General features: G+C 36.3%; 3 protein-coding genes across 3 annotated transcripts; 2 read left to right on the top strand and 1 right to left on the bottom strand.

The window, feature by feature from the left end:
- Positions 1-485: 485 nt before the first annotated feature.
- On the top strand, positions 486-6,442 carry LOC113323266 (cationic amino acid transporter 2, vacuolar-like). The gene is made up of 14 exons (XM_026571554.1): positions 486-936; positions 1,636-1,837; positions 1,991-2,075; positions 2,415-2,555; positions 2,645-2,763; positions 2,848-2,944; positions 3,278-3,450; positions 3,562-3,628; positions 3,844-4,002; positions 4,095-4,356; positions 4,678-4,786; positions 4,973-5,085; positions 5,464-5,539; positions 5,838-6,442. Exons 1-14 carry the CDS (start codon positions 753-755, stop codon positions 5,992-5,994), a joined length of 1,944 nt encoding a protein of 647 aa, XP_026427339.1. The 5' UTR covers positions 486-752; the 3' UTR covers positions 5,995-6,442.
- A 4,957-nt stretch (positions 6,443-11,399) lies between these two features.
- On the bottom strand, positions 11,400-15,470 carry LOC113320507 (replication factor C subunit 3-like). Its single transcript, XM_026568416.1, has 11 exons — positions 15,274-15,470; positions 15,082-15,192; positions 14,949-14,981; positions 14,380-14,548; positions 13,707-13,888; positions 13,422-13,558; positions 13,215-13,313; positions 12,695-12,764; positions 12,539-12,613; positions 11,975-12,020; positions 11,400-11,684 (listed from the first exon to the last, which is right to left on the bottom strand). Exons 1-11 carry the CDS (start codon positions 15,355-15,357, stop codon positions 11,626-11,628), a joined length of 1,065 nt encoding a protein of 354 aa, XP_026424201.1. The 5' UTR covers positions 15,358-15,470; the 3' UTR covers positions 11,400-11,625.
- A 4,785-nt stretch (positions 15,471-20,255) lies between these two features.
- LOC113324309 (ubiquitin carboxyl-terminal hydrolase 12-like) lies at positions 20,256-22,729 on the top strand. Its single transcript, XM_026572626.1, has 8 exons — positions 20,256-20,405; positions 20,523-20,624; positions 20,712-20,786; positions 21,379-21,444; positions 21,814-21,879; positions 22,063-22,155; positions 22,259-22,375; positions 22,506-22,729. Exons 1-8 carry the CDS (start codon positions 20,295-20,297, stop codon positions 22,563-22,565), a joined length of 690 nt encoding a protein of 229 aa, XP_026428411.1. The 5' UTR covers positions 20,256-20,294; the 3' UTR covers positions 22,566-22,729.
- Positions 22,730-23,461: the final 732 nt, after the last annotated feature.

Below are 23,461 nucleotides of genomic sequence, written 5' to 3'. Positions count from 1 at the left end.
TGGTTCTTTCTGAAAACAATTTGCATTCTGGAGTGGAGTAGGGCCTTAATGATTTTTTAAATTTTAATGGGAGACTAAATGATTTGTGCAGGAAAAGTGAAAAACACTACTATTATCACCGTAGCTAATAGTAAACTTTTGAGTTTAAATTCATAGCTTAAACATGTATTAATGAATGATGATCACGTCAGGGATGACAAAAGGTTGAGTAAACGAAGTGAAAAGAAAAGAGGAAAACAAAAATAATACTATAAAATCAAATATTCCGGCCCATATAATTGAACACATCTGACCTACCAAAATCAGAGAGAAAGTAATGAAAACAGGGTTCCTGTTTAGATTTATTTTCTGTATTTAGGGAGTTTTCCGTTAAACTAACGTTTAAATCTATCCATTCTAGGGGTATTTTCGTCAATTAAAATTTATTGATTCACCGTTCGTTATCTGATTCTTCTTATTATTTATTTTTCTCTAGTTTTTTGCTTGTACGCAAAAAGGAAGGTTCTGTCATTCTCTCATCCTCGTCTTCTTCTTTTTTCTTCTTATTCTTTAGAGAGAAAAAGATTGAATCTGCCCGCTACCCCCTTGAAGAATAAATTATCAATCTTTATATAAGGGGTTTGGGTTAGCGGGTGGGTTCATTACTTAATTTCTGTTTGTTTTATATATTGATTGAATATTGAAGAATAACCAAGGAAGAGGCGGAGGAGGAGGAGAAGAAGAAATCTGGGTTTGGGTTGTAATTTTTATTTATGATGGGTTTCAATGGTGATCCACTAAGTGGTGGTGGCGGTGATGGTGCTGGTGGGAATTCATTATCATCTGGAATTCGAGGTTTGTTAAGGAGAAAACAAGTTGATTCAAATCGTGTAACAACAGAGAGTGGGCATCCCAAATTGGCTAAGGAATTGTCTATTCTTCAGCTCATGGCAATTGGTAGTTACTTCTTCCTCCATTTTTTTTTTAGTAGTTGTTTATTTTCATTTTTGAGGAGTTGGGTTTTCTCTTTGATGGATTTGAGATTGATTTTTCTGTTCATATTGATTTTTGTTTTGTTTTTGTGTTGGTTCAAAAGTATGACCGTTGGTATTGCTCTTTTCTCCTGTCTGTATTTCCCCTTATAATTTTGTTAAATTCAGGATTCGTTTTTGTCTTTTTAACAAGTACTTTGGCCACTGAGTTTGTTTCTTCATGTTTTCATGGATAGGATTGCTTTCTTTTAATGTTTTTCATTTATATTTCTAAATACTATGTTTTTGATGCCTTTGATTTTTTAGTCTCCCGTAGAGTCGTATTTGGTTGGTGTAATCCATCTTGTTTTGTTGAATTTTATTATTGTTTTTCTTTGCTTTATGTGATCGTCACTGGTTAGATTTGCTGATTAAAAACTTTTCATTTCAATCTTTGAAGTTGTGAATCTAAACTATACCCCTGCCGTGTATTTTGGTGTTTGTGTGATTCCAAATCGGTTTTCATTCGCACTGTATGTAGGTGTCATGCCAAATTAGTGCTAAACTTTATTCAAAATTTGTGATTGCATTATAGGATAACAGTTTGCACTTTGCAGAAAACCCCTATGGGTTTCTCTGCAAACTGGTATTAAACATTTTAATGCTGAATCTGTGGTTCCTCTAGGTGTTGGATCGACAATTGGGGCTGGAGTATATGTACTTGTTGGAACAGTTGCTAGAGAACATTCTGGGCCTGCACTTACTATTTCCTTCTTAATAGCTGGTATTGCAGCTGCTCTATCGGCCTTTTGTTATGCGGAACTTGCTAGTCGTTGCCCGTCTGCGGGAAGTGCTTACCATTATTCATATATTTGTGTTGGAGAAGGGTAATAAAGTGCTGCAAACAAATATTTTCTTTTCACATCATTGTTAATACGCACATATCATTTTCCCAATGTCACCTGTTTTCTTTTCTGTTTAGATGCCTTTTTTTTCTCCAAATTCTCTGAAGGATAAATTTTAATTTTAACTGATGACAGAGTTGCTTGGCTTATTGGTTGGGCTCTTATACTTGAATATACGATAGGTGGATCTGCTGTTGCTCGAGGCATATCACCAAATCTGGTAAACTAGAAGTACTAGATATTGATATCCTCTTTGTCTGCTCCTTATTTATATTTGCAACAGCTGTAGATATGTTTGTTGTATTCTTTTAGTATGTTAACTAAGTTTTTGCTTGTATGCTTTCATTTACTTCCTTATTGTGGATCTATCTTGTCAGTCCTAGAAATCCACTAGTCAGATTCTCTGCGTGATAAGTCCTTGAAAAACTAAGGAACTTTAACTTGGAAATTAATGGAATTTTTAATGCTTTCAAAAGTACATGTTTCTGTAACGATTGTGAAGCATTAGACCTGAGAGGATAAATTTGATGCTTACCGCATTTTCTCATGTTCCTCACAGGCCTTGCTTTTTGGAGGAGCAGACAGTTTACCTTTTTTCTTATCCCGGATGCTTATACCTGGAACTGATATTGTGGTTGACCCATGTGCTGCCATTCTAGTTCTTGTAGTAACTGGGCTTCTATGTGTGGGAATCAAAGAGGTACCTGTATACCTTTTTAATGCATATCTCCTCCTGTTAAATTTTTTATTCTATCTGCAACTTAACTGGCAAAAAATCACTTCCTGCAGAGCTCATTTGTTCAAGCTATTGTCACAACAGCAAATTTATTTGTCATGGTTTTTATCATAATTGTTGGTGGTTATTTGGGTTTTAAGACTGGATGGACTGGCTACGAACTCCCTAGCGGGTAATGAGAGTTCAATCTTGTAATTCATGCCGTTCCTTCATCTTTTTGGTTTCTTTATATTTATCATTTGATTTGAGTCGACAGGTTTTTACCCTTTGGAGTGAATGGGATGCTTGCTGGTTCTGCAACTGTCTTCTTTGCATACATCGGATTTGATTCAGTAGCCAGCACAGCTGAGGAGGTATACATGACTTTTTACTGGTATCCTTGAATGGGCTTATAGGTCATCTTTGATTTGCCCACTGGGCTCACGTAATAAAGGTTCGAGCCTCCATGCTTCCATCTCGTGTAGTTTGGTTTAGGAGGGAAGCTCCCCTCTCTATCTCAATTGAGATATGGATAGGGCCATTTTTTTTTTGAAATTTTGGGGATCCGCTGCCACATAACTATATAAACCAACGCTTACAGCCAAAAAGAAATAACCAACTAAACTCCTCGTTAATTTAGTAGTCAATACACCTTTTTATGGATTACGTTATTGTTTTGACTTTTAAGCTTAAAACCTTCATTGCAGGTGAAGAATCCTCAGCGTGACCTGCCACTGGGTATAGGGGCGTCATTGTCTATCTGTTGTTCCCTGTACATGCTGGTGTCAGTTGTCATTGTTGGCCTGGTGCCTTATTATGCAATGGATCCTGACACCCCCATCTCCTCTGCTTTTGCTAGTCATGGAATGCAATGGGCAGTGTAAGTAATAAGTTCGCATCTACAATATACACGTTTCTGCCATCTATGGATAATTAAGGGGTCTCAGGAAAACTTGTTTGGCTTGATGACAATGTTCTCTCCATTTTTTAGGTATATAATTACAGCTGGAGCAGTTACTGCACTCTGTTCAACTTTGATGGGTTCAATTCTTCCTCAGGTAATTGATTGTTGATATAGCAAAACTGTTTATAGAGACATCCTGAAATTTGGGCTCTTTGACAGATTTTAAAGAATGCTACTATAATAATGACCCTTCCTTAAGTTTGGCCTCGAAGATTAGCTTGGGCTTTTCTTTCATGGATAAGGCTGTCCTGCCCTATTTTTCTTTGGCCAACTCTTGACTAGTACTACATTCTTATTTTCATTTCTCAGCCACGAATCCTTATGGCGATGTCAAGAGATGGATTACTGCCACCTTTCTTTGCAGATGTAAATAGACGCACTCAAGTTCCAGTCAAGAGTACAATATTGACAGGGGTCTGTGCTGCAATGTTGGCATTCTTTATGGACGTTTCACAGTTGGCAGGGATGGTAAGTCAACTAGGTTGATTGTGAATCTACTTCGGTAATTTTTAGTCAAGAAATAGAACTCTATTCTGATTATGACCCTTTTGTTTTTGCAGGTTAGTGTGGGTACACTTCTTGCATTCACCATTGTTGCAATTTCTATACTGATTCTCAGATACGTCCCTCCAGATACGGTGCCACTTTCACAATCATTTTTGGGGTCAATAGGTCCAATACCATCATACAGTATCAGTCAGGAGAATGATGGGGGAAACCAAATAAATCATGTTGCCACGTCCAGTGCTTACAGCAATAACTCACTTGCCAAAGAAGAAGCTTCTGTAGACTATCCTCTCATTGTTAAACAACTAAATCAAGGTAAAGATAAATTAGGGCACCTGTATACGTGTAATGAGCCAGAGTGAATGGTTGGGTAATGGGGAAAAGTAGTCTGCATGATCCATCACATGACGGGGTTCCTTTGGAGAAGATGCAGCTAGTATATCTCTGTCATCCGTACTTAGTGTGCACGGCCACTTACTACTTACCACTTGCATTTTTAATACATGGTGTTTCTTATGTTGAATCTCTTAATAGATGTCTTACAATCTTGTATAGGTATAGCTATTTTCTCTGTAGTTCAGCTTTAGATGTCTGTTCGGTAAGTTACTAACCGATGCTTTCTGTTGGTGGCGGCAGAAAAAGCAAGTGAGCAAGAAAGACGCAGAATCGCAGCTTGGAGCATAACTGCAGTGTGTGTAGGAGTGCTTTCTCTTACCTCCGGATCGTCAGCTGCATACCTGCCTATGTGAGTTGGGTTTTAACTTTTGTGTGTGTTTGGGTTATCATATACTATCATTCATTGTTTTGGTCGGAGTCTCTCGATTTTCAGCGAATCTAATTGTTCGCCCAAAGCAAGATTCTATATACCTCTTTGACATTTAGCAATCTGCTTTTTTGAAGTTTGAATGACACTTTTATTCTTTTTTACCAGTGTTGCTCGTTACTCAGTTTGTGGAACTGGTGGCATACTTCTTTTATGTGGGCTTATTGCACTCTCCTGTATTGACCAAGATGATGCAAGACACACCTTTGGACACACAGGAGGTATATTTCATTATAATATCGTTAGTTACTTCAAGTTAGGAATGCCAGTTTGTTGGCGGATGGCCAATCTTGTGCCACAATTGCTCTGTATGTGTTGTGACATGCAAAGTTCAATCATAGATCTTCTGTTGAAAAAAAACTGCTTGTCCTTTTCCTTTCTTTCTTTTGGCGTTTCTTCTATATTGAATAAGTAACACCAACAGTCAAGCATTTGCATGAGGATTGGTACACGGTTGAATGTAGTATAATCAATGAACTGGTTGGTCCTAGGTAACTTAATAATTAAAAAACCAAAATTAATTTTATAATGGCAACTTTTATCTGTTTATACAACTTTTTTGTTTCTTATGCACAGTTTGCAACTTTCATCTCTTGCAGGTTTTATTTGCCCTTTCGTCCCGCTTCTTCCTATTGCCTGCATTCTCATAAATGTCTACCTGATGATTAACCTTGGGTCAGTCTACGCATTCCATTTACTACATTATGCTTAATCTTTTTCTATTTTCTTCAATGTTTACAATCTCGTGGAAAACATTATTCACCCACTTGGCAAAACCATTCTTCTCTGCCTAAAAAAGTCAAACCCACAATCTTCAACTGCATTATACTCAAAAAAATTGGCGATAGAGTGGGTGAATACATAATGATTGCTTGACGTTGTACCAAACGTTTCTTTGTACCTACCCTCTAGAAACTATAAATGGTTTGAGCACTACAATCTAAAATGTATATACTGTGTTTAACTTTTCCAGAGCTGGAACATGGATTCGTGTTTCTATGTGGATGGTAGTTGGGGTATTTGTTTATGTAGTCTATGGGAGAAAGCACAGCTTACTGCTTGATGCAGTATACGTATCCACAGAGCACGCGGATGAGATATACCAGAACTCAGTAGAATATGTAGCTTAGAAGAGAGGATGCAACCCAACTAGGGTAGAGATGAAAAGTGCCAAAGCTCTACAGAATATTTCGCCTGAGAGAGAAATGGACAGTCCAAGTGCTATAACTCAAAGACCTGTTCCGACACATGCACAACCATCTCCACAGCATAAACGAATGGGTTGGATTTGTATTCTTAATAGTTCCTTCTCATATAATGTCTTACTATATCAGCATGGAGCAAAACTGTATTGTTGTTAGTTCATAGAATGTATTGGTATGATAGCAGGGAACAAAGCTGAAATCAGTTTTCATCCATTTGCATGTACAGTTATACTGTGTTGGTATCACACTATATTAATCACATCAAGGAAACAAAAAACAGTAGTTCTGCTGTTTTCACACCAAAGTTAAACTCAAAAAATTGTGAGAGATGATTGTAAATATTTGTATCAATTGGAAATGCCTTCAAGATAAAGTTTCGTCTGTCTACATTTTCTAGTTGGTCTCAGACTTTATTCTTCAGTTTCCGATAGTTCCTTCCTTTCATTTCATCTCCTAAAATTGGTGTATTGGTTACTTGGCAATGTTGTCTATCCCACTACTGTCTTTTGTCTTCGAGTCTTGGAACATACTCCTAGATCTTTCAATGAAACAAGACTGCTCTTGTATGGAATCCCTTGAAAAATTGATAGCCTCCTGTCGTTATTCACGTTCAAGATCTTTTTGAAAATTCCAGTTTGGTGATCATAGCAACAGAGATTCCAATCATTCACCCAAAAAAGAAGTTCGTTTTTCTCTGTAATAGCAAATGGCTCATAGTAATCATGCTTGTTCCAACATAGCTTTGTTAATGATGACCACTCTATAGAGAATCTTTTATTCCAACTCCAAAGATTCAAAATCCTTTTCTCTTCGCCTGTAGTGATTCCTATTCTCATTATGTTTGAATATCCATATATCTAAATGCTCACCTTGATGAACAACATACAAGTGCCCTCCCAACAAACAGTTTGCATATGTAAACTGGATCACTCAAACCATGATGGGGTACAGAAAAACAAACAATCCGTTGTAAGAACCGACGGCCACGCACATCGTGTTGCCTTCTTCATTAGTATCGACCGGAGGATGGTCGATCTCGGTTGCATGTTTTTCCAGTAAGTAATTAGGTTCATCACGATGAGGATTATCTATGCTCATCAAGTTATAAAAATTTCCGTGATAAAGTTTAGCATGCCCGCGTGATGCGACGGAGAAAAGGAGCCCGCCAGTCCTATGAGATAGAAGCCTTTCCCATGATTTGGATACTAATTTGCACCGCGATACAAATTCAATCGGAACGCATGAAAGAATTTTTGATATGATATCCTCGTTAAGCTTTTCCATGGCGATCTATTTATATCAATCAACTTCACACACAAAATCTCTTAAAAATATTACACTTTGGTTTCTCCTCTTAATACTATCATATTTGTCCCAGAGATATTTTTTATATAAAAATAGAGGAACGATGTGGTTAATCGGAGCTTCTGGTTAATTCTGGTCCCACCATTTATATTTTCGATCAATCAAATTTCAGGAAAATCTTATAGCCTCCGTAATATATTTTCGGACCAATAATATTCGGAAAAAAATATATTACTTAAAATAATGAAATCTATAAAATCCTAATTAAGCTCTCTTATTAAATTAAAATGCATGCATGTACGTGTAATTAATAAATAAGTATAAATAAAGAGAATAATCCTGATTATTCTAGCATTCACGTACGTAAAAAAATTTATTCAAATAAACAAAATAAATTAAAATTCATTACGATCATCATCACAAAATCAAAACGCTTTAAAAAAAATCATAAAATAAATTTGTCCACCGTCCAATGTCCTCTTACACTTCTAAAAATTAAATTAAATCTAATCACAATTCCAAGCTGTTGATAATTAAAATTAATCTTACAATTACAATTTTGATTCATGAAAAAAAATACACTTTCGATCGTAAATTGTTGATACATGCAGAATAACAATTAAAACTAGAGAAAAATATCTGGAATTAACCAATAGTTGCCTGCTGATCTGAGTTAACTTCTTCCTCCAAAGAAGACTTAGTTGAGACAAACTTTAAACAACGATCCTATGCAAAACAAAAACACAAAAACCATAAAGAAGAATAACAAAACAAAAACAAAAATAAAAAAATATTGTGATGAGAAATAATGGAATAAAGAAAACCGAGAAGTTCCACACTATTTTTACTTAATAGTACATTCCAAAAAAAAAAAAAAAACTATTTTTGGACTGTAAAAGATGCGCTCAATTTCCTGGACGCAAATCTTTTCGTATTTAATGTGGCTATCAAAAAAATATGTTCGTCATCTAAAATTAAGGAAAATTATGTTAACTTTGTATATTAATTAATATTATTTCCAAAATTTCGGTTTTTTTCTTTTGGAATTTCTAACCTTCTTCGGTCTGTATATAAAGAGCTTGAGCCAACACCAAATCCCATTGTTTGCATGTCTTTTTTACTTTTGCTAGGGTTCAGTTTTTTTGTTTCTTCTGGTTTACGATTCCATAGTATAATCTATTTGTTTTGCACAAACCTTTTTTAGTTTCGCACAAACTTCGAAACTGTGATCAGTGGCTGCAGCGGTGGTATCTCATGAATTTAGATCATTATTGTGGACATGATAATAAACTTATACAAGGTAAAGAATTGTGAAATCCTGTTTTTAGGTATTTGTTTTGATTTTTACTGATATCCTCGCATGGGAAAGTCGAGGATCAAAATTGCATGGGTTTTTCTTACTTGCGATTTGTCCGTCCGATCTACTTCTATTGTTTGTTTTACAGGTACCCTTGATCACATGCACTGCACCTGCTGTAGATCTTCATGTCAAACATAGCAAGCAATAAATGTATAAAAAATTCATTGTGCCAACATTGTTGCGATATCAAATAGTGCTATATCAAATGGTTAGTTTTGGTTGATTGCGGTCTTCATAACAACAAGGTAATATTAACTTCGGATTTTGATTTTATGTATTTTTTGGTTTTAATTTTATCAATGATGCCTACAGCATGTGTCATTGTATATCATTTTTTCTTATTTTCTTAGTGGTGCGTGATTTATTTGTTATTTTTTGCAGCTTCGGCTAGAAAAGAAGGTAACTAATACTAACATAGCTAACACAATTTTGATTTTCAAAATTTAATTTTTATTATATTCACTGTTTAGTTTTTGTTGGTGCAATACACGGTCAAAATTCATGAGATAAGTTTGGATGGTTGTCGGTCAATTTCAAAGTTTAAAACTTGAAGAAACTTTTTTGTGAAGTAACAAGCATTTGAACCAATGGAATGCAACATACCTTGAGGTGCTTCCTGTTTATTTAGCACGAACATTCCAAATGTCCATTATAAAATGAACCAATAGCTATAGTAATCAAAAGCTACTCCACGGGCCAGTAGCTTTTGTCAGCATCATCAGCGACAAATACAAGTTATATTGGCTTGCTCACTCTTGCGGGTAAGATTAAATATGGACATAGATTCGTGGTATGCAGAAGCTTTACTAGGGCTGAACATGGTATCGGTTAACCGTTGGAAACCGACCGAATCAGACCAATAAGCAAGAAACCGAACCAAACCATTTAGATTTGGATTGGTTTGGTAAAAGAAGTTGAAAAACCAACATTACTGGTTTGGTTTTGGTTTGACCTGAAAACCGAACCAAAAACCATCGGGGAACCGATTAATTTTTAAACTTAGTTTCTACCGTCGATTTAAAAGTATTAGATTCTACCCATTGATTTAGAGGATAAATAGAAACCCTAAATCTAATATTTCATTATGATACTCTCCCTCTTTCTCTTTCTCCTTCTCTCAGCCGCCTCCCTTCTCCACCCCCAACAACAGCTGCTGCTACTCGACTTTTTTCTTCCCGTCTTCCTTCTTTTTTATTTGTCAATATCTAAATTAAGATATATTATATATCTTCTTTTGATCTCTAGAATTACAGTAAGCTTTAACTATTCTTGATTTATTTATTTTGTCTGTGTATTTGTGTAAACCAATACTATCGGCAACTACGATTTTTTTATCTGTAAATTTGTGTATTTTTTTTTTGGTTTGACATAATTATTGGTTAACCAAAAACCACTGGGACAAACCGAAACCAACTGGAGCCATTTGGAAACCGAACCAATGATTAATGGATTGGTTTGGTTTAGATTTTTAGAAACCAATAATATTGGTTTCGGTTTTGGTTTGGCTAGAAACCGAACCAAAACCGACCATGAACAGCCCTAAGCTTTACACCCTTATGCTACTGTAAAATCGTATTGCCACCAAGTTAAAATTCTTACCACATTAAATTTTGAATTTTGGTAGTCAATTACCCATTGGATCAAGATACATTAAAATCTTACATAATATGCTTCGAAAACAAAGAAAAAATAAATCAAGTCTCGCATTGTTAGTTTTCCCCACCGGTTTGACATCGTTAATTTGCTTTAATTTTGAATTAAATAGTATGGGAAGGCATGGGAGTATTGACGGAACCTGTCGATGAAACCCGAAAAAGGTGGAGAAAGTATAGTAAGCATATTATGTGTTAATTTTAAGCACATAATATGCATATTATTACCGAGTCGACATATCAATTAAATATTAATTATTATCAACTTAACAAGTATAGTAGTAAGCATATTATTACCAAGTTTTTTACCTGGAGAAAACAGTAACAATGCAACAACAATTATTGCCGCTGTTTCATGGTGACCGTGATCTTATAATTTTATTAGGTAAATTTGTATTTCTTAAAGTAAGTTTAGATTTTTTTTAAGCTAATTTTGTTAAGAATGAAACAACCACGTATCAAATACTAGGATAAATCAGATGATACTCTACGTAATACATACATGGGAATAAATAACCAAATCTGTTGAAGGTTTGTGTTTTGGTTCCTACACTCACAGTTGCCATAAGCCCTCTGATTTGGTTACATGTATTACCCTAATTCCAGTTTTGCATGAAATCTTTATGAAAAATTGGTTAACCTTTCAAGAATTTTGAATTCTAGCTTGGGTAACATATTATTTTCCCCCGGTACATTCTCCCTATGATAGTATCTTCGTTTTTTTTGTGTGATTAGTTTAAATTGTGAGCTGCAACATCTCCAATAGCCTCGGAGAAAGATCTAAATGAAGAAATTCCCAACATGGATCTTATATTTCATAAGCGAGAAACAGACCCGTGCATCGCACTGGTGAAAAACTAGTCATGTAAATATAACTCATTCGTCATTCCTGAATCTACTCCTAAAAGGTTTCGCAATTGTTGAACATATTCCTAATCTCACTCGCACACTACGAAATCTTTCTTGAAAACTACCGAATTTAGCTGGAGCCATGGGCATCCATAGATCATCTTGGAGCAAACCAAAAGACAGCCGAATGAAAAAGATGAACAGGTGAAAGTTGCGCTAATTTCTAGATTCAGAATAAACATTAAGAAGCAAGGGCAATGTATTCATCTGCTCTGGTATGTTTAAAGAACAATAACAGAATTTTCATAGCTGCAGAAGTTGCTATTTGGCTCTCAGCATGCTTCCAATATCAGAACTTGAAGTAGGCCGGATGATTCATATTTAAGATCTTTAACCAAATGTGGAGATGAGAAACGCCTTGTAAATGCTCATGAATTTGGCCACAAAAGCTACACACCAGAGAATATAAAACCACCATTAGAAAAATCACCGAGAATTTTAGAAGCTTCAGAAGTTACACCAATTCAAAGGCCATAGTAAACAGCTATGTGGAAATTGGAATAAATTAAAATTTAAGCAGATTCCTCGTATTTCAAGACAACACAGGTACATGAATAATATAATATAGAATCCTGAAATAACGACATAATCCATGACAAAACTGAAAGGTTACTCCTGCAGACAGAAAGGTAAGAACTCTAGCCACAGTGACAAAATTACAAGAAATCTAATGAAGTACCTTCCATGTGAAATATGGCTTTCTGCCCAAGACGCATCCTATGCTCCTGGAGGTGAAACAAGATTCAATGGATCACAAGCTTAGTAACTCAATAAGAGTAATGTGCTGATAGGTCTAACTGGTCTACATGCTAGATTCCCGAAACAATTATTAGATGTATCAAAGTCAAATTATAGCCTTTTTATCCTCATAAACATTTTATCAACGCAGTATGCAGAATTAGCAAAAGAAAAATGCACAAGGATCAGAAGTATCAGTGCATGTGTTGAAAAGGGAATCATATGTATATTTTCTGGAAAAGCGGTTCATTGTAAAAACACATTATGTGTGAAGGATTTAGATAACAATATGGAAAAAGCGATATTGGCTAGATTATAGCCAACAGGATAGAAAGAAGTGAATATCCAGGCAGGGTAAGATGAATATGTTACGTATATTATCAAAGTTTTTCGTACCCCTAATTTGAGCATATCAATTTTCGTATTATACTAAGAGAGTCTACAAAAGACTTTGAGCATATCAATTTTCGTATTATACTAAGAGAGTCTACAAAAGACCACTTACATAATATGCAGCCCAATAGCAGACCTCGTGCTTCAATTCAGCATCCAGCTTCTTTAACAGCTCAAATAACAGCCTCTGCAATGCAAAATATTAGAGTATTTCATACGCTAAACAGCCAATAGATTCAGATATAAAGCTACAGCAAGTAAGTTTTACCTTCAGAATAAGAACGGGAGGAATGCAATTTATTAGTAGCTCATACAACTTCCCTCGAACCACAAACAACCTGTTTAACACATCGGAAAACTGTAGTTACAATTTCAAATAAAGCATGCAGAGAGAGAAAAATAGTTCAACTAATTAACTAAAGCGATTTTCATCCATTACAATGGATTCGAAACAGCATATGTGTCGCTGTTTGTCAAGTTTGTTCTTTCTACAAGGGCTGATCATATCTGATTCTGTTCTGGTGGCGCCCTAAGTTTATTAACTCCAGCTTGTGCTTGTTTCAGGCCCAGGCACTTGTCAATATTAAGCGGAATAGCTAAGTTCGGATTAGACCAACTCCAAATCAGAATCTTAAGAAACAAAACTAACCACATAAAAGCAAGAAAAATTATCGAAGCCAAAAAATCATGTAGATGAAACTCAAACAGATGTGACTTTGGCAACTGAACATAGACACGTTTAACTAATTAAAAAAGAAAAAGAAAAAAAGGAAATTCAAGTATCACACCTTTTAGGGCTCTGCTCCTGCAAAATGTCAGATGCTATTTCAGTTATATATTGTTCCCAATCCATTGGTGGGATAGCTTGATTACTTGTAAAAGGATACCTAAAGTTGAAATAGCAGAACACCAAGATCAGCTTACATGTAAAGTATTGAAACAGTATTAAACTGCCTAATTGGTAAAGATCGACAATATGGGCTAAGAAACGTAACTGTTGAACTCGACATGTCTCAAATAACAATATGGCCCTTCTTAAACTCCGATTTGATTGAGCAGCAATACGACCCGTAAATCCAGGCGGAATTTGCAGTCCTTCCTTTTTGCCAATGAATTCTAACACCGAAACAATCTAGAATAACAACGTGGTTAAGTACAGAAGCTTGGTGTTTATATGAATGAATCCATCAGCATCAGAGAATGAACACAAGCCTATCCAAAAAGTTCTAGAATTCAATAAATGGTACAAAACCACAAGACAAGATAACACTTTAACCAACCTGCTCTTCAGTTGGTGCATTTATTCGAACATTCAAACATCGAGAACGAACTGCTTCAGTAACTTTTGATGAACTATTACAGCAAAGAATTAACCGACACGATGCAATATACTTCTCCATGGTTCTCCGTAGTGAATGCTGGGCTTCTCTTGAGAGTTTGTCAACCTCATTTAGCACTAAGACTGCCCTTACATGAAAACATAAATCAAGTACATAAAAATTGGAACATCTGTTTTTTTTTTTTTTAATTCTGTCATAACAAGAATTCCTTCATGCTCAACCACATAAGATGCAATTTGACGATACTAGAAGCTCAAAATAAATATTATGAACACCAAAGGTGGAAATCCAAGAAATTATCAGATCTTTCAGCATACACTTCAGAGCTAAATGTAATTATGGATAACATGAATATGTCTTTATGAGCCACATATCTGGACACAACATGTTTCCTCCAAAACTATGCCAAATAAACATATAAAGTATATCAAATTGGCTGGACTGCTAATAAAGGCATATCAGGTGCAACATATATAAGGTGACCAAGCCAAAGGCCGTTCTTGTTTGAATCAGAAGACACCGTAAACTATTACGAAGTGGGACTACTAGTTTACCAAATATGCTATACTTACATACATATAACAAATAAAATCATTATAATCACTCAATATACCTTTATACCCCTTCTTCCCTTTTGTGTCAATTGGTCTATTCTTTGCCATCTCCTTAATAATCTCTTGCACGACATATCGATCCTGGAAGTTTGCATCACTGGGGTTCATTTCCACATGATGGGTACCAGACAATGTTGTGAGTTCTACATCAATCGTTCTGGACCCAGCCTGCAAAGATATGATTCATTAGTTATTGAAATCAACAGACATGAATTTGTAGGTTTCAGAACAAGCATTCCAATTACCAACAGTAAAATTGACGATGCTACGTTGGCAATCTTTGCTCATCAGCTGTGATGTTCACATTATCAATTCACAGTCACAGAATCAGTGGACAAGAAGGGTGCATTATTGGACTTATGTCTAAGTGACATTTGAGTTTTAGAGTATATTTAACCTTTAGAACTGGTTTGGCACTGCTAGACACATTCAAATTTCTAATGGACACATTTTAATTGGACGATCTGGGTTCGCATCAACGCGGGTAATTTATGAGAAACTGTAATTAGGCATGTAAAACTTCAAAAAAAGAGTAACAAAAACCCTAAGAGTTAAACAGAAAACTTACATCAACTTTCCATGTCTTGGTCTCTACCTTCACCTGCAATCCCACACCACAATAAGCAAACTCACCAGTAAGCCCACGAATTTCTAGACTTTAAAAAAAAGATATTAAGCTCAGGCAAAGGAATAAAACGGACCTTTTCTGCACCAGGACCAAACATCTGTCTGAGTACGGCCATGATTAGGGTTTTCTTACCATTACCAGAAGGTCCACAGAACAACAAATGGGGACAATCCTGCTCGGTAACCTAGTCACCAGAAAAAACTGAATGAGAAATTTCAATATTAAATAAGAAAAAATTTAAACTCGATTGTAAATAAAATTTTACCAGTTTCTTGAGATTTTGAGCTACATCTGCATGAACAATCATTTTATCTAGGGTTTTCGGTCTGTACTTGTCGACCCACAACATCTTTGCTAGTGATCGATATAGGAGAGAGTGTAAGTAAAAGTAAAGTGGCGGGAAGAGAAGAAGAATACAGGGTTTTGCGGACTTCAGATAAAACCTAATTTTAGCAATTATCAGAGAGAAACGAATTAATAGAAAGGGAATTTCAATTTTTGAGATAAAAATAAATAAAAAACTTTATTCTCATGGACGGTCAAGATTAACTTAATCTCAATAAATTCAACGACCATCATTATTTCCCGCCCTTTTTGCAATCTACTAGTGTAAATCGGGACGATTCACCTTTCTAGGTTTTTTTTCTACTTGTTGTTTAATTTCCCCAATTGAGTTTCCATTTCCAAATCATAGATTGTTAGATTTTAGTTTTTTCTTCTTTTTCTGCAAGTTATGATGATTTTGAGAAATGGAAAAAGTGTTGATCAAGTGAAAAACAACAAGGAAAGAGCAATTGTGAGAAAAAGAAAATCAATTGATGATGACGAAGAAGAGCAGAACAAGAAGAAAAGCGGAAAAGCGAAGAAAACCAGAAAAATTGATCAAGACAAGAAGAAACAAGCTGTAGTGAGAAAAAGCAAAAAGATTGATGATGACGGAGAAGCCGAAGAAGAAGAGCAGAATACAAAGAAAAAAGCATATCTGCCGGAGGAATTAGTGATTGAAAATATTCTGACGAGATTACCAGCTCAGAAACTAGCCCAGTGCAGATGCGTCAGTAAGTTATGGTACAATACAATTTTTAATGATAAACGATTTGCTGAGCTTCACTTTGTTCAAAGTAAGAATTATCCATACCTAGAGTTTATTCGCCTTAATGTAATGCTAGAAGAAAACCATTATGCCTCTTATCTTTTCAGCTTAGAGATGGAGGAGGATAAGGATCGTCTTCTGTATTGTAAATCATTAATAGACCTGGGTATGTCACGCACAGATGAACTAGTAGGTTATTGCAATGGTTTAGCTTGTATTAGACAAGCGAGTCACTCTGGTGATGAAGGAGGTGTAGTAACTGTGATTAACCTGACTAGGGGTGAATCGCTTGGCCTTTATTATTCAACTCCTAGTAGGAGATGTTCAATTTTATGTCATGGTTTCGGTTTTGATTCATCCTCTGGAAAATACAAGGTTGTAGTTACCTATACTGCTGCAACTGCAGTTGCCCGTTGTGGGGGTCAGTATGATGAGGAGTTTCTCTGTGTTGTCGGTACATTGGGATCTAATTCGTGGAGTAAAGTAGTTGTTACTAAAACAAGTGAAATGTTTCCACTACTAGGATGTCCTCCTTTTCCTTTCAGAACGACTTCAATGAAAGATTCGAGATCAGCCACCCTTTGTGGGGGTCATCTTTTCTGGAGGGTAAAAAATGTAGCTACAAATTATATGGTTGAAGTGTTGCTCTCGTTCGACATCCACACCGAGAAGATTGAGTTCATTCGACTACCAACTGAATGTCCTCTTACCCCAGCGTGGCCAAATGTGAATGAGCATCATCATCATCTTCTGGAGTTCAAAGGATATCTATGTGTTGCATGTTCTAAGAAGATAATGGTGAGCAACAGCGATCACTGTCATCGTTGCGGTCATTGTTGTAAGGACCAGAGGAGTTTCTGTTGTTGTTGTTTTAAAGTCCATCTCTATATTCTCAAGGACAAGGTCAAGCAAGTGTGGGTCAAGGAGGAGACTTTTGATGTTCAAATCAAGGAGGAAGATTAGCTGACAGCTCCCATCTGTGGTTCCTCTGGCACTAGTACTGCTCCTACTATCCCACCTGCACGTATAGCGAGTTTCTCTGATCAGCTGTTACTGTATTGGTTTAATGGGGTATCTCTTACATTCTACAATTTGTAGTCGAAACATCTCAAGGTGGCAAAAGGCTCCCATTCCTGTAATAAGCCAAATCGTTATGGTAATAAATCATTTTGGCGTGACCTTTGATTATCAGCTGCACACCCAAGTGGAGAACATTGCATCTCTGAAAACCTTCATTTCTGGAGGAGAAATTAGAAAGTTCGAACGCTGGGATGATATAAAACAGGCTTTGGGAAGTAAGAAACTACCTGCAGCTTGGGTGCATACGGGAAGAGAATCGGTAAAATATTATGCACTTTTTTAGGCTTTTAGTGAAGTTCTGCTTGGGTATCATGCTTCAGTAACAGGTCAGTTCATTACACACATTACATTAACTCTTATTGGAGATTTGTTTATTCAAATTTAAGATTTTTGCTTAGAATGAATAGCTGATGCAGTCACCAATATGCTTAAATAAAAAGGTTATGAATCTATTCACATTGATTAGTTATTTGGATGGAAGTGATCACAATGTTTTATGTTCTGCCTTGATCTTTATATCCATATTGATGACAACATTTTTTTGGGGTTACAGTATATTATGGATTTGGCTCCATACCTTCCAACTCCCTAGTGAGTCCTGGTAGGAACCTCTATCCAGCGATTCCTACCAGGATCCTTCCGAAAACTCCCTCCCAACAAGTAGAATGCTCGTGTCTGGAAAGCCCCTAGTAGTAACTGAATTTCCAGTACCTAGTATTCTACTAGTAGTCTCTAGTGTTTAATTTTTGGTATTTTAATTTTGAGAGCTCTGAATCTTTGTATCAGTACTTTGCCAGGCAAGTACTATGATGTTAATTTTTTATATCACGCATATTCAAAATTGAATCAACATATACGCTCCCTAGATTATCCTGCTTTCCGCACCTACTTCCGCTCACCCTCCTGTTCTGGTTTCTACTCCATATGAGAGCTTCCCATTTTATCCAATAAGCTCATGCGGCATTGAATATAAGGAATGAGGTGCTCACTTTCAATTGTAGATGCTTTTCTCACTGGTATATGGTTCCGAATTTTAATTGGGTTTTTACTTCTAAAGAATACTCTTAAGGAGTACATCATTATAGTGATATGTGATTAGATGTGCAAGTTATACTGGTAGTCATCATGCCTTGGGAAATTGCGCATTAACTCCTGAAGCCAGACAACTCTTTAAATATGATCTTTGTCCATTTAATGATATTTGAATGTTTCATTATCTTGCTGCAGGTTATAAAGGCTGATGATGATGGTCTATAAGTTCTGAATATTGTCTATCATCAAGAGTTGGCTGAGGTGGCGGTTTAGAACATGCAAGAAGTGGTGGGCGTGAAAACAAATCTGGGATTGCTGTGGTGACAGTGATGCACAGGTGGGTAAGTACTAACTGGCTCAGTTTACGAGTGCAGCATGTGCAAACCACTTGGATCTCATATCTATAGTTAGATATTGAGATTGTGTTAATGCTGGTGCAGCAGTGCAGGAAATATTGTTATTATTGGAGGTCCACTTTTATCTCCAATTGTTCAGTAGGGGATGACGTGCACTTTTATCTCCTCCTCTTGTTCCGCTTCATCTTGCTGCTTCTTTTATGCTTCAGTTTACTTGTTCAAAAGCTGCCTGAGATTTTTATATAATTTTTTCTTTTAACAAGGCATTATCCTGTGATACCGTATATTCTGGTTGATCTTATGCTTGTTAGTTCATAGATCTGACTTATATCAATGTGTTCATCAGGGAGATAATATTACAATTTCTCAAGTTGCTTGTGAGTTCTGACAGTATGGTGAGGCAAAAGGCCTCAACTCATTGGGCTTTTTCTATTTTTCCGCTACCAGTGCAAAAGTAAAAACTCAAAACAAGAAACAAAAGAAAGTCTAAAAACTAAGTACTCAGCTGCCTAGAGTTGAGGTCCTGAGGAGGAGGATTTTGATGATTCCACCAGTTGTGGGTGAATTGCGAGTTTGTGAGCCGCTGAGCTGCCGTTGTCTGATGAAATTGATTGCAGGTAATTGAAGTAGTTGTGGTGCTGCTTTATGTCCTCTCTCCTGGCTATCCATGGGATCTTGTACTGCTTGTCCTCGAGAATACTGATTAGCAGGCTGTAATCACCTTCAATTAATATATATTTGTAATCAAGTTTTACTGCCATCTTGAATGCTAAGACAAGCCCCATAAGCTCTTAGCCAAAGTTATATTGGTCTGCCTATATTACCCTACAATTTTTACTACCCCCATAAGCCTTTAACCAAATTTAAAAGGCTTTGAGCTCTCAAAAAGTGCCTCTACTTTGGTTTCCAGTATCCAAAGTCCAAACTCAAAAGTCCGAAGGACTTTATAGCCTGTTTGGATGCGTATCTAGAAGTTATTTTTCTGAAAGTCGAAAAGTCAGAAATTGGTTTGGGTATAAAACTTTAGAATGACTTCTAAAACCAAAAAGGTTAACTTTTTGTGAAGCAAAATTCTGCTTGTATCCAAACAGGCTATTACTCAATTCATATCTACTATAATCAACGGTCCATGTGAGCTTAATCTTCACTAATCCAACCACCCTCATTATTTCCCGCCATTTTTAGAGTCCATCTATAAGAGTAAATAGAACCCTCTGGAGTACACCATTTGTACATCTCTCTGCTCTGCAATGTCTCCCACTCTCTCATCTGCTAATTCTAGTAATTCTTGTTACATGCGATCTTTTGATTCTAGTGATCAGCATTACAGGCGCTCGTTTCCGTATGCCAAATGTGAAGAACAAAAGGTACGCATTCATGCTTACTCTTTCGTAATTTCGCTTCGGAAACCCTTGTTGCATTTCAAATTTATACCTAAAAATACCCTAATTAACAATACAATCATTGAGAATTTCGATATTTGTGTTGGTTATAGGTTATTCGTTTTCCGTCCCTGGATAGACACAAGGAAGATGCATTCTCTTTGAAGCTGCCAGTACAGTTTCAAAATCTTCCTTATGAATCCTTATGAAAAGTGGATTTTATCTTTAGCTAATACATGCTCGTTTCTTTTTTGCTTTTGTAAAATTAAAGGTCGATTCATTGCTTTATACTCATCGAATTGCGGTGATATCATGAAACGAGTCGCTAACCATCTTGGTGTGGATGATCCATACAAAAGGACTCGCATCTCATAATTCTTATGCTGAGCAACCTAAACCACAATCGCATCATCCGCATGAAGCTGTGTCAGATATGTTGTATCACTTGCATCAGGTAGTTACCTTGTCTTGAGGTTTATTATGTGTTTCAATTATTTAGGTGGACCAGCTGTAGCGTAATGTAACTGATTGAGCATCTACTGAATTTCTTATTCGATTACCTTATCAATAGGTATCTGATATTCTATATTACGAAGTCTTAACAAATCCTGTATCACCACTACTTTATTCGAAGACTCTGAATGTTCCTTTCCATCATGCAACAAAGGATGAAGTGAGTATGCGCACTGAGCATTACAAAAAAAATTGAACTGTGGGTCTTGTTTGTATTGTTTGCTTCTTATGGAGTTTTTTCTTTTAGGTGTTGGTTTTTAGTTTTACAACTGATAATGGTCCAAGAACAGTAGCCGATTTGCTTGATCAGCTGAAATCAAAGGTAACTTACTTTACATACCCCTATCATATATTTCTTCTTTGGATGTCTTTTCACATAGGTTTCTATCAACATGGAATAGTTTACCGGGATAACACAGATTTGTATTCTTTCACTGGCCATATTGGTGTGTGTAATCTAGTTGTTGCTGTGTTTATGGCTGAACTTTTTGTAGTTGAGATGGCAGAAAATGACTAGTTTAATAGCAAGTGTTGTCATGTGATATCTGAGGCCACCTTAGCCCCTAAATGAGAGTGTGAACGCGATAGGTGCGCTGACATACTGGCTAAACATGATTAACTGGCTTCCATTTTAGATTTATGTATGGGGCAATCTCCATCTAATTTCTTGCATCCTAGTGCAGGGCAAAGCCGCTCTTCGCCAATTGTAGATTTAAGTAATGGCTGTTTTGATTTTCGTGGAGTTACTGTATTTACCGTTGAGCTTTGGCTGAAAAAATACCCGAATGGTTTCTATCGATTTTGTTTATAAATTTCTATCAAGCTTTGTCTCAAAAGTATTGATTTTTTCATCCCTGGTATTTGTGTAAACAAAATTCTCATTTCGTCTTGTGTAAACCAATTTTTTCAAACAGATTCAGCTGTCTCATCCAAATGTGGGACTTAGACTGCTTGGAATTGTCCTCAATAGGATATGTAAGGTACTTCTTTTATTTATCAGCTAACTTTCATAGTTTCCAGTAGGCTACCATTTGTTTCAGTTTGTAATCTATTTGGCTGGAGTCAGTGAGACACCTTCCAAAGGGGAGCTGAGTTGACAAACTCGGTTGGATTGGATGATTACTACTCTTAAGCAAAGCTGCTTGCCCTCGAAGATTTTTTTTTTTTTTGGAAAACGTAGATCTTGTGAAAAATGATGAATGTTCTACCTGGAGTGAAGGTTTGAACATGATGATTGTTCTAGCTGGAGTGAAGGTTTGAACTAAAGTTCTTAAGGAGGATTTGGGGTTTGTGCTTTTAATGATATTGATACTTTGCTGTCTTTAATTCTAAGGTCGCACCCATTGCAGATTTATTTGCCTACTGCCTGTATCAGGAGCATAAATCTTCAATACTGGCCGTTGCGTGCAGAGGAGGCAAGTTCTTATCCGTGTTCTTGCAAATTATACAAATTCAGTTCTTTGGCCTAATTTTTCTAGAATGATGTGTAAAACTTCAGTTCAATGTTATTTTCCTTTTGCTTGTTTACTTTACTGCCATGACATGATATATGCATATGAGTTTTTTTAACAGATATTGAAATTTGTTCTATTCAACAGATTCCAGAGGAAGAGAAAAACTTGGGTCCTCATCACAGAATAATTCAAGTTTGTCACTTCACCAGAGAAGCATTTCCAGGAAAAACAGCCAAGGTTGTAAATACATACACATGTACATTTAATAAATGGTCAAGTGTTTGCCAGTTAGTGGCTAGCCATACCTTGTTCAAAAACCCATCCCTTTTGGTTTCAACAGGGTGTCCAGAATTTTGGGGAACCCTTTTTCTTGATCATCCACGAAGGAGACACTTTAGCTGATATTAAACTGCGGATACAAAAGAAGCTGAAGGTCCTGCATGATGAGCTCTCTAAGGTACTTTCTCATGACAATTCCACTCAGATGTCGAAAGTATTCGTTTTTTTCGAATCATGTTAGTTTTGTCAATTCCGCTTAGATGGATTATCTTGTCCCATGAATATCTTGTTCTTTATATTTTTGGCAGTGGAAGTTTGCATATAGGTGTCAAGATGCATTCATGCATATTTTCAGGACTCTGACATAGTATACCATCGTTTCCAAGGGGTATGTCTATCCTAATTCTAAATCTTGTTCGCTTCTCTTTGATATGATTATGTATATTAGGAGGAGAAGTGAAATTTAATGTTATTTGTCCTTGGATGAGAAATACTTATGGAAGAATGTCCCCCAATTGTTCCGAGTATCTTGGCCTGGAGCACTCATATGGTACCTCATAAAGTACTTGCGTAACCAGTCAGGTAAAATTAAATATATGAAATTGGTTTTGTTTTAATGTCTCTCATACCGCTAAGCTTTACATAGTTCATAGTCAAATTTTGGAACATCTTTCCCATGAATAGATTTTAGAATTAGTGGCAAAATGAATAGATCTGGAAGCTAAAAGTTTCAAGCAAGGGGTTCGTAGTTTCAGAATGATGTGAATTGCTGTAAGGATGATCTAGGAGATCTCATAATGTTTATATCCAACTTATTTTGTTGAGCTAAAATTCATTGCAGATTCCTATGACCAACCTCAACAAACCTGGTTCAAGATATATGGTGAACGAAACATGTATATCCGAAGCTGAAGTGTCTGCTACCAGACCATTAAAAAGACAAAAAATTCTTGCTCCTTACATGGAGAACTCAAGATACGATTTTAAAAGGGTTGGGTCTTTTCCTTGTTCAATAACTATTTCTTTGCAGAGCGAACTCTCAGTTTTTGATGTAATACAAATGGCAGAGCAAGTACAGCTTCCCACGACAGGAGATCAGGTTATCTCACTTGCAGTCAAAGAGGCAAGCAAAATAACTCCGCCGAAGTACCCAGATGCTAGTCAACTGGTATATGCTGAAGATGTTCGTGATAAAAATCACATCGGTGGGGCAACAACACCTATTTCGAAATCTGTATTTTGAGGAGCTCGAGCTGATATTGAT

The sequence above is a fragment of the Papaver somniferum genome, chromosome 11 (genome assembly GCF_003573695.1).
Source record: "Papaver somniferum cultivar HN1 chromosome 11, ASM357369v1, whole genome shotgun sequence".
Lineage (NCBI taxonomy): Eukaryota > Viridiplantae > Streptophyta > Magnoliopsida > Ranunculales > Papaveraceae > Papaver > Papaver somniferum.
The sequence above is the reverse complement of the archived record's forward strand: the minus strand, read 5'-3'. Positions and strand labels throughout refer to the sequence as shown.

Coding starts and splice junctions, on each gene's coding strand:
- LOC113323266 (XM_026571554.1), top strand. CDS start 753: ATGATGGGTTTCAATGGTGATCCACTAAGTGGTGGTGGCGGTGATGGT. Junction 2,945..3,277: donor TAGCCAGCACAGCTGAGGAG/GTATACATGACT, acceptor CCTTCATTGCAG/GTGAAGAATCCTCAGCGTGA. Junction 4,787..4,972: donor TCAGCTGCATACCTGCCTAT/GTGAGTTGGGTT, acceptor CTTTTTTACCAG/TGTTGCTCGTTACTCAGTTT.
- LOC113320507 (XM_026568416.1), bottom strand. CDS start 15,357: ATGTTGTGGGTCGACAAGTACAGACCGAAAACCCTAGATAAAATGATT. Junction 13,559..13,706: donor ATGCACCAACTGAAGAGCAG/GTTGGTTAAAGT, acceptor TTGTTATTCTAG/ATTGTTTCGGTGTTAGAATT. Junction 12,021..12,538: donor GCTATTGGGCTGCATATTAT/GTAAGTGGTCTT, acceptor TTTCACCTCCAG/GAGCATAGGATGCGTCTTGG.
- LOC113324309 (XM_026572626.1), top strand. CDS start 20,295: ATGATCCATACAAAAGGACTCGCATCTCATAATTCTTATGCTGAGCAA. Junction 21,445..21,813: donor TCCTCAATAGGATATGTAAG/GTACTTCTTTTA, acceptor CACCCATTGCAG/ATTTATTTGCCTACTGCCTG. Junction 22,156..22,258: donor TTCCAGGAAAAACAGCCAAG/GTTGTAAATACA, acceptor TGGTTTCAACAG/GGTGTCCAGAATTTTGGGGA.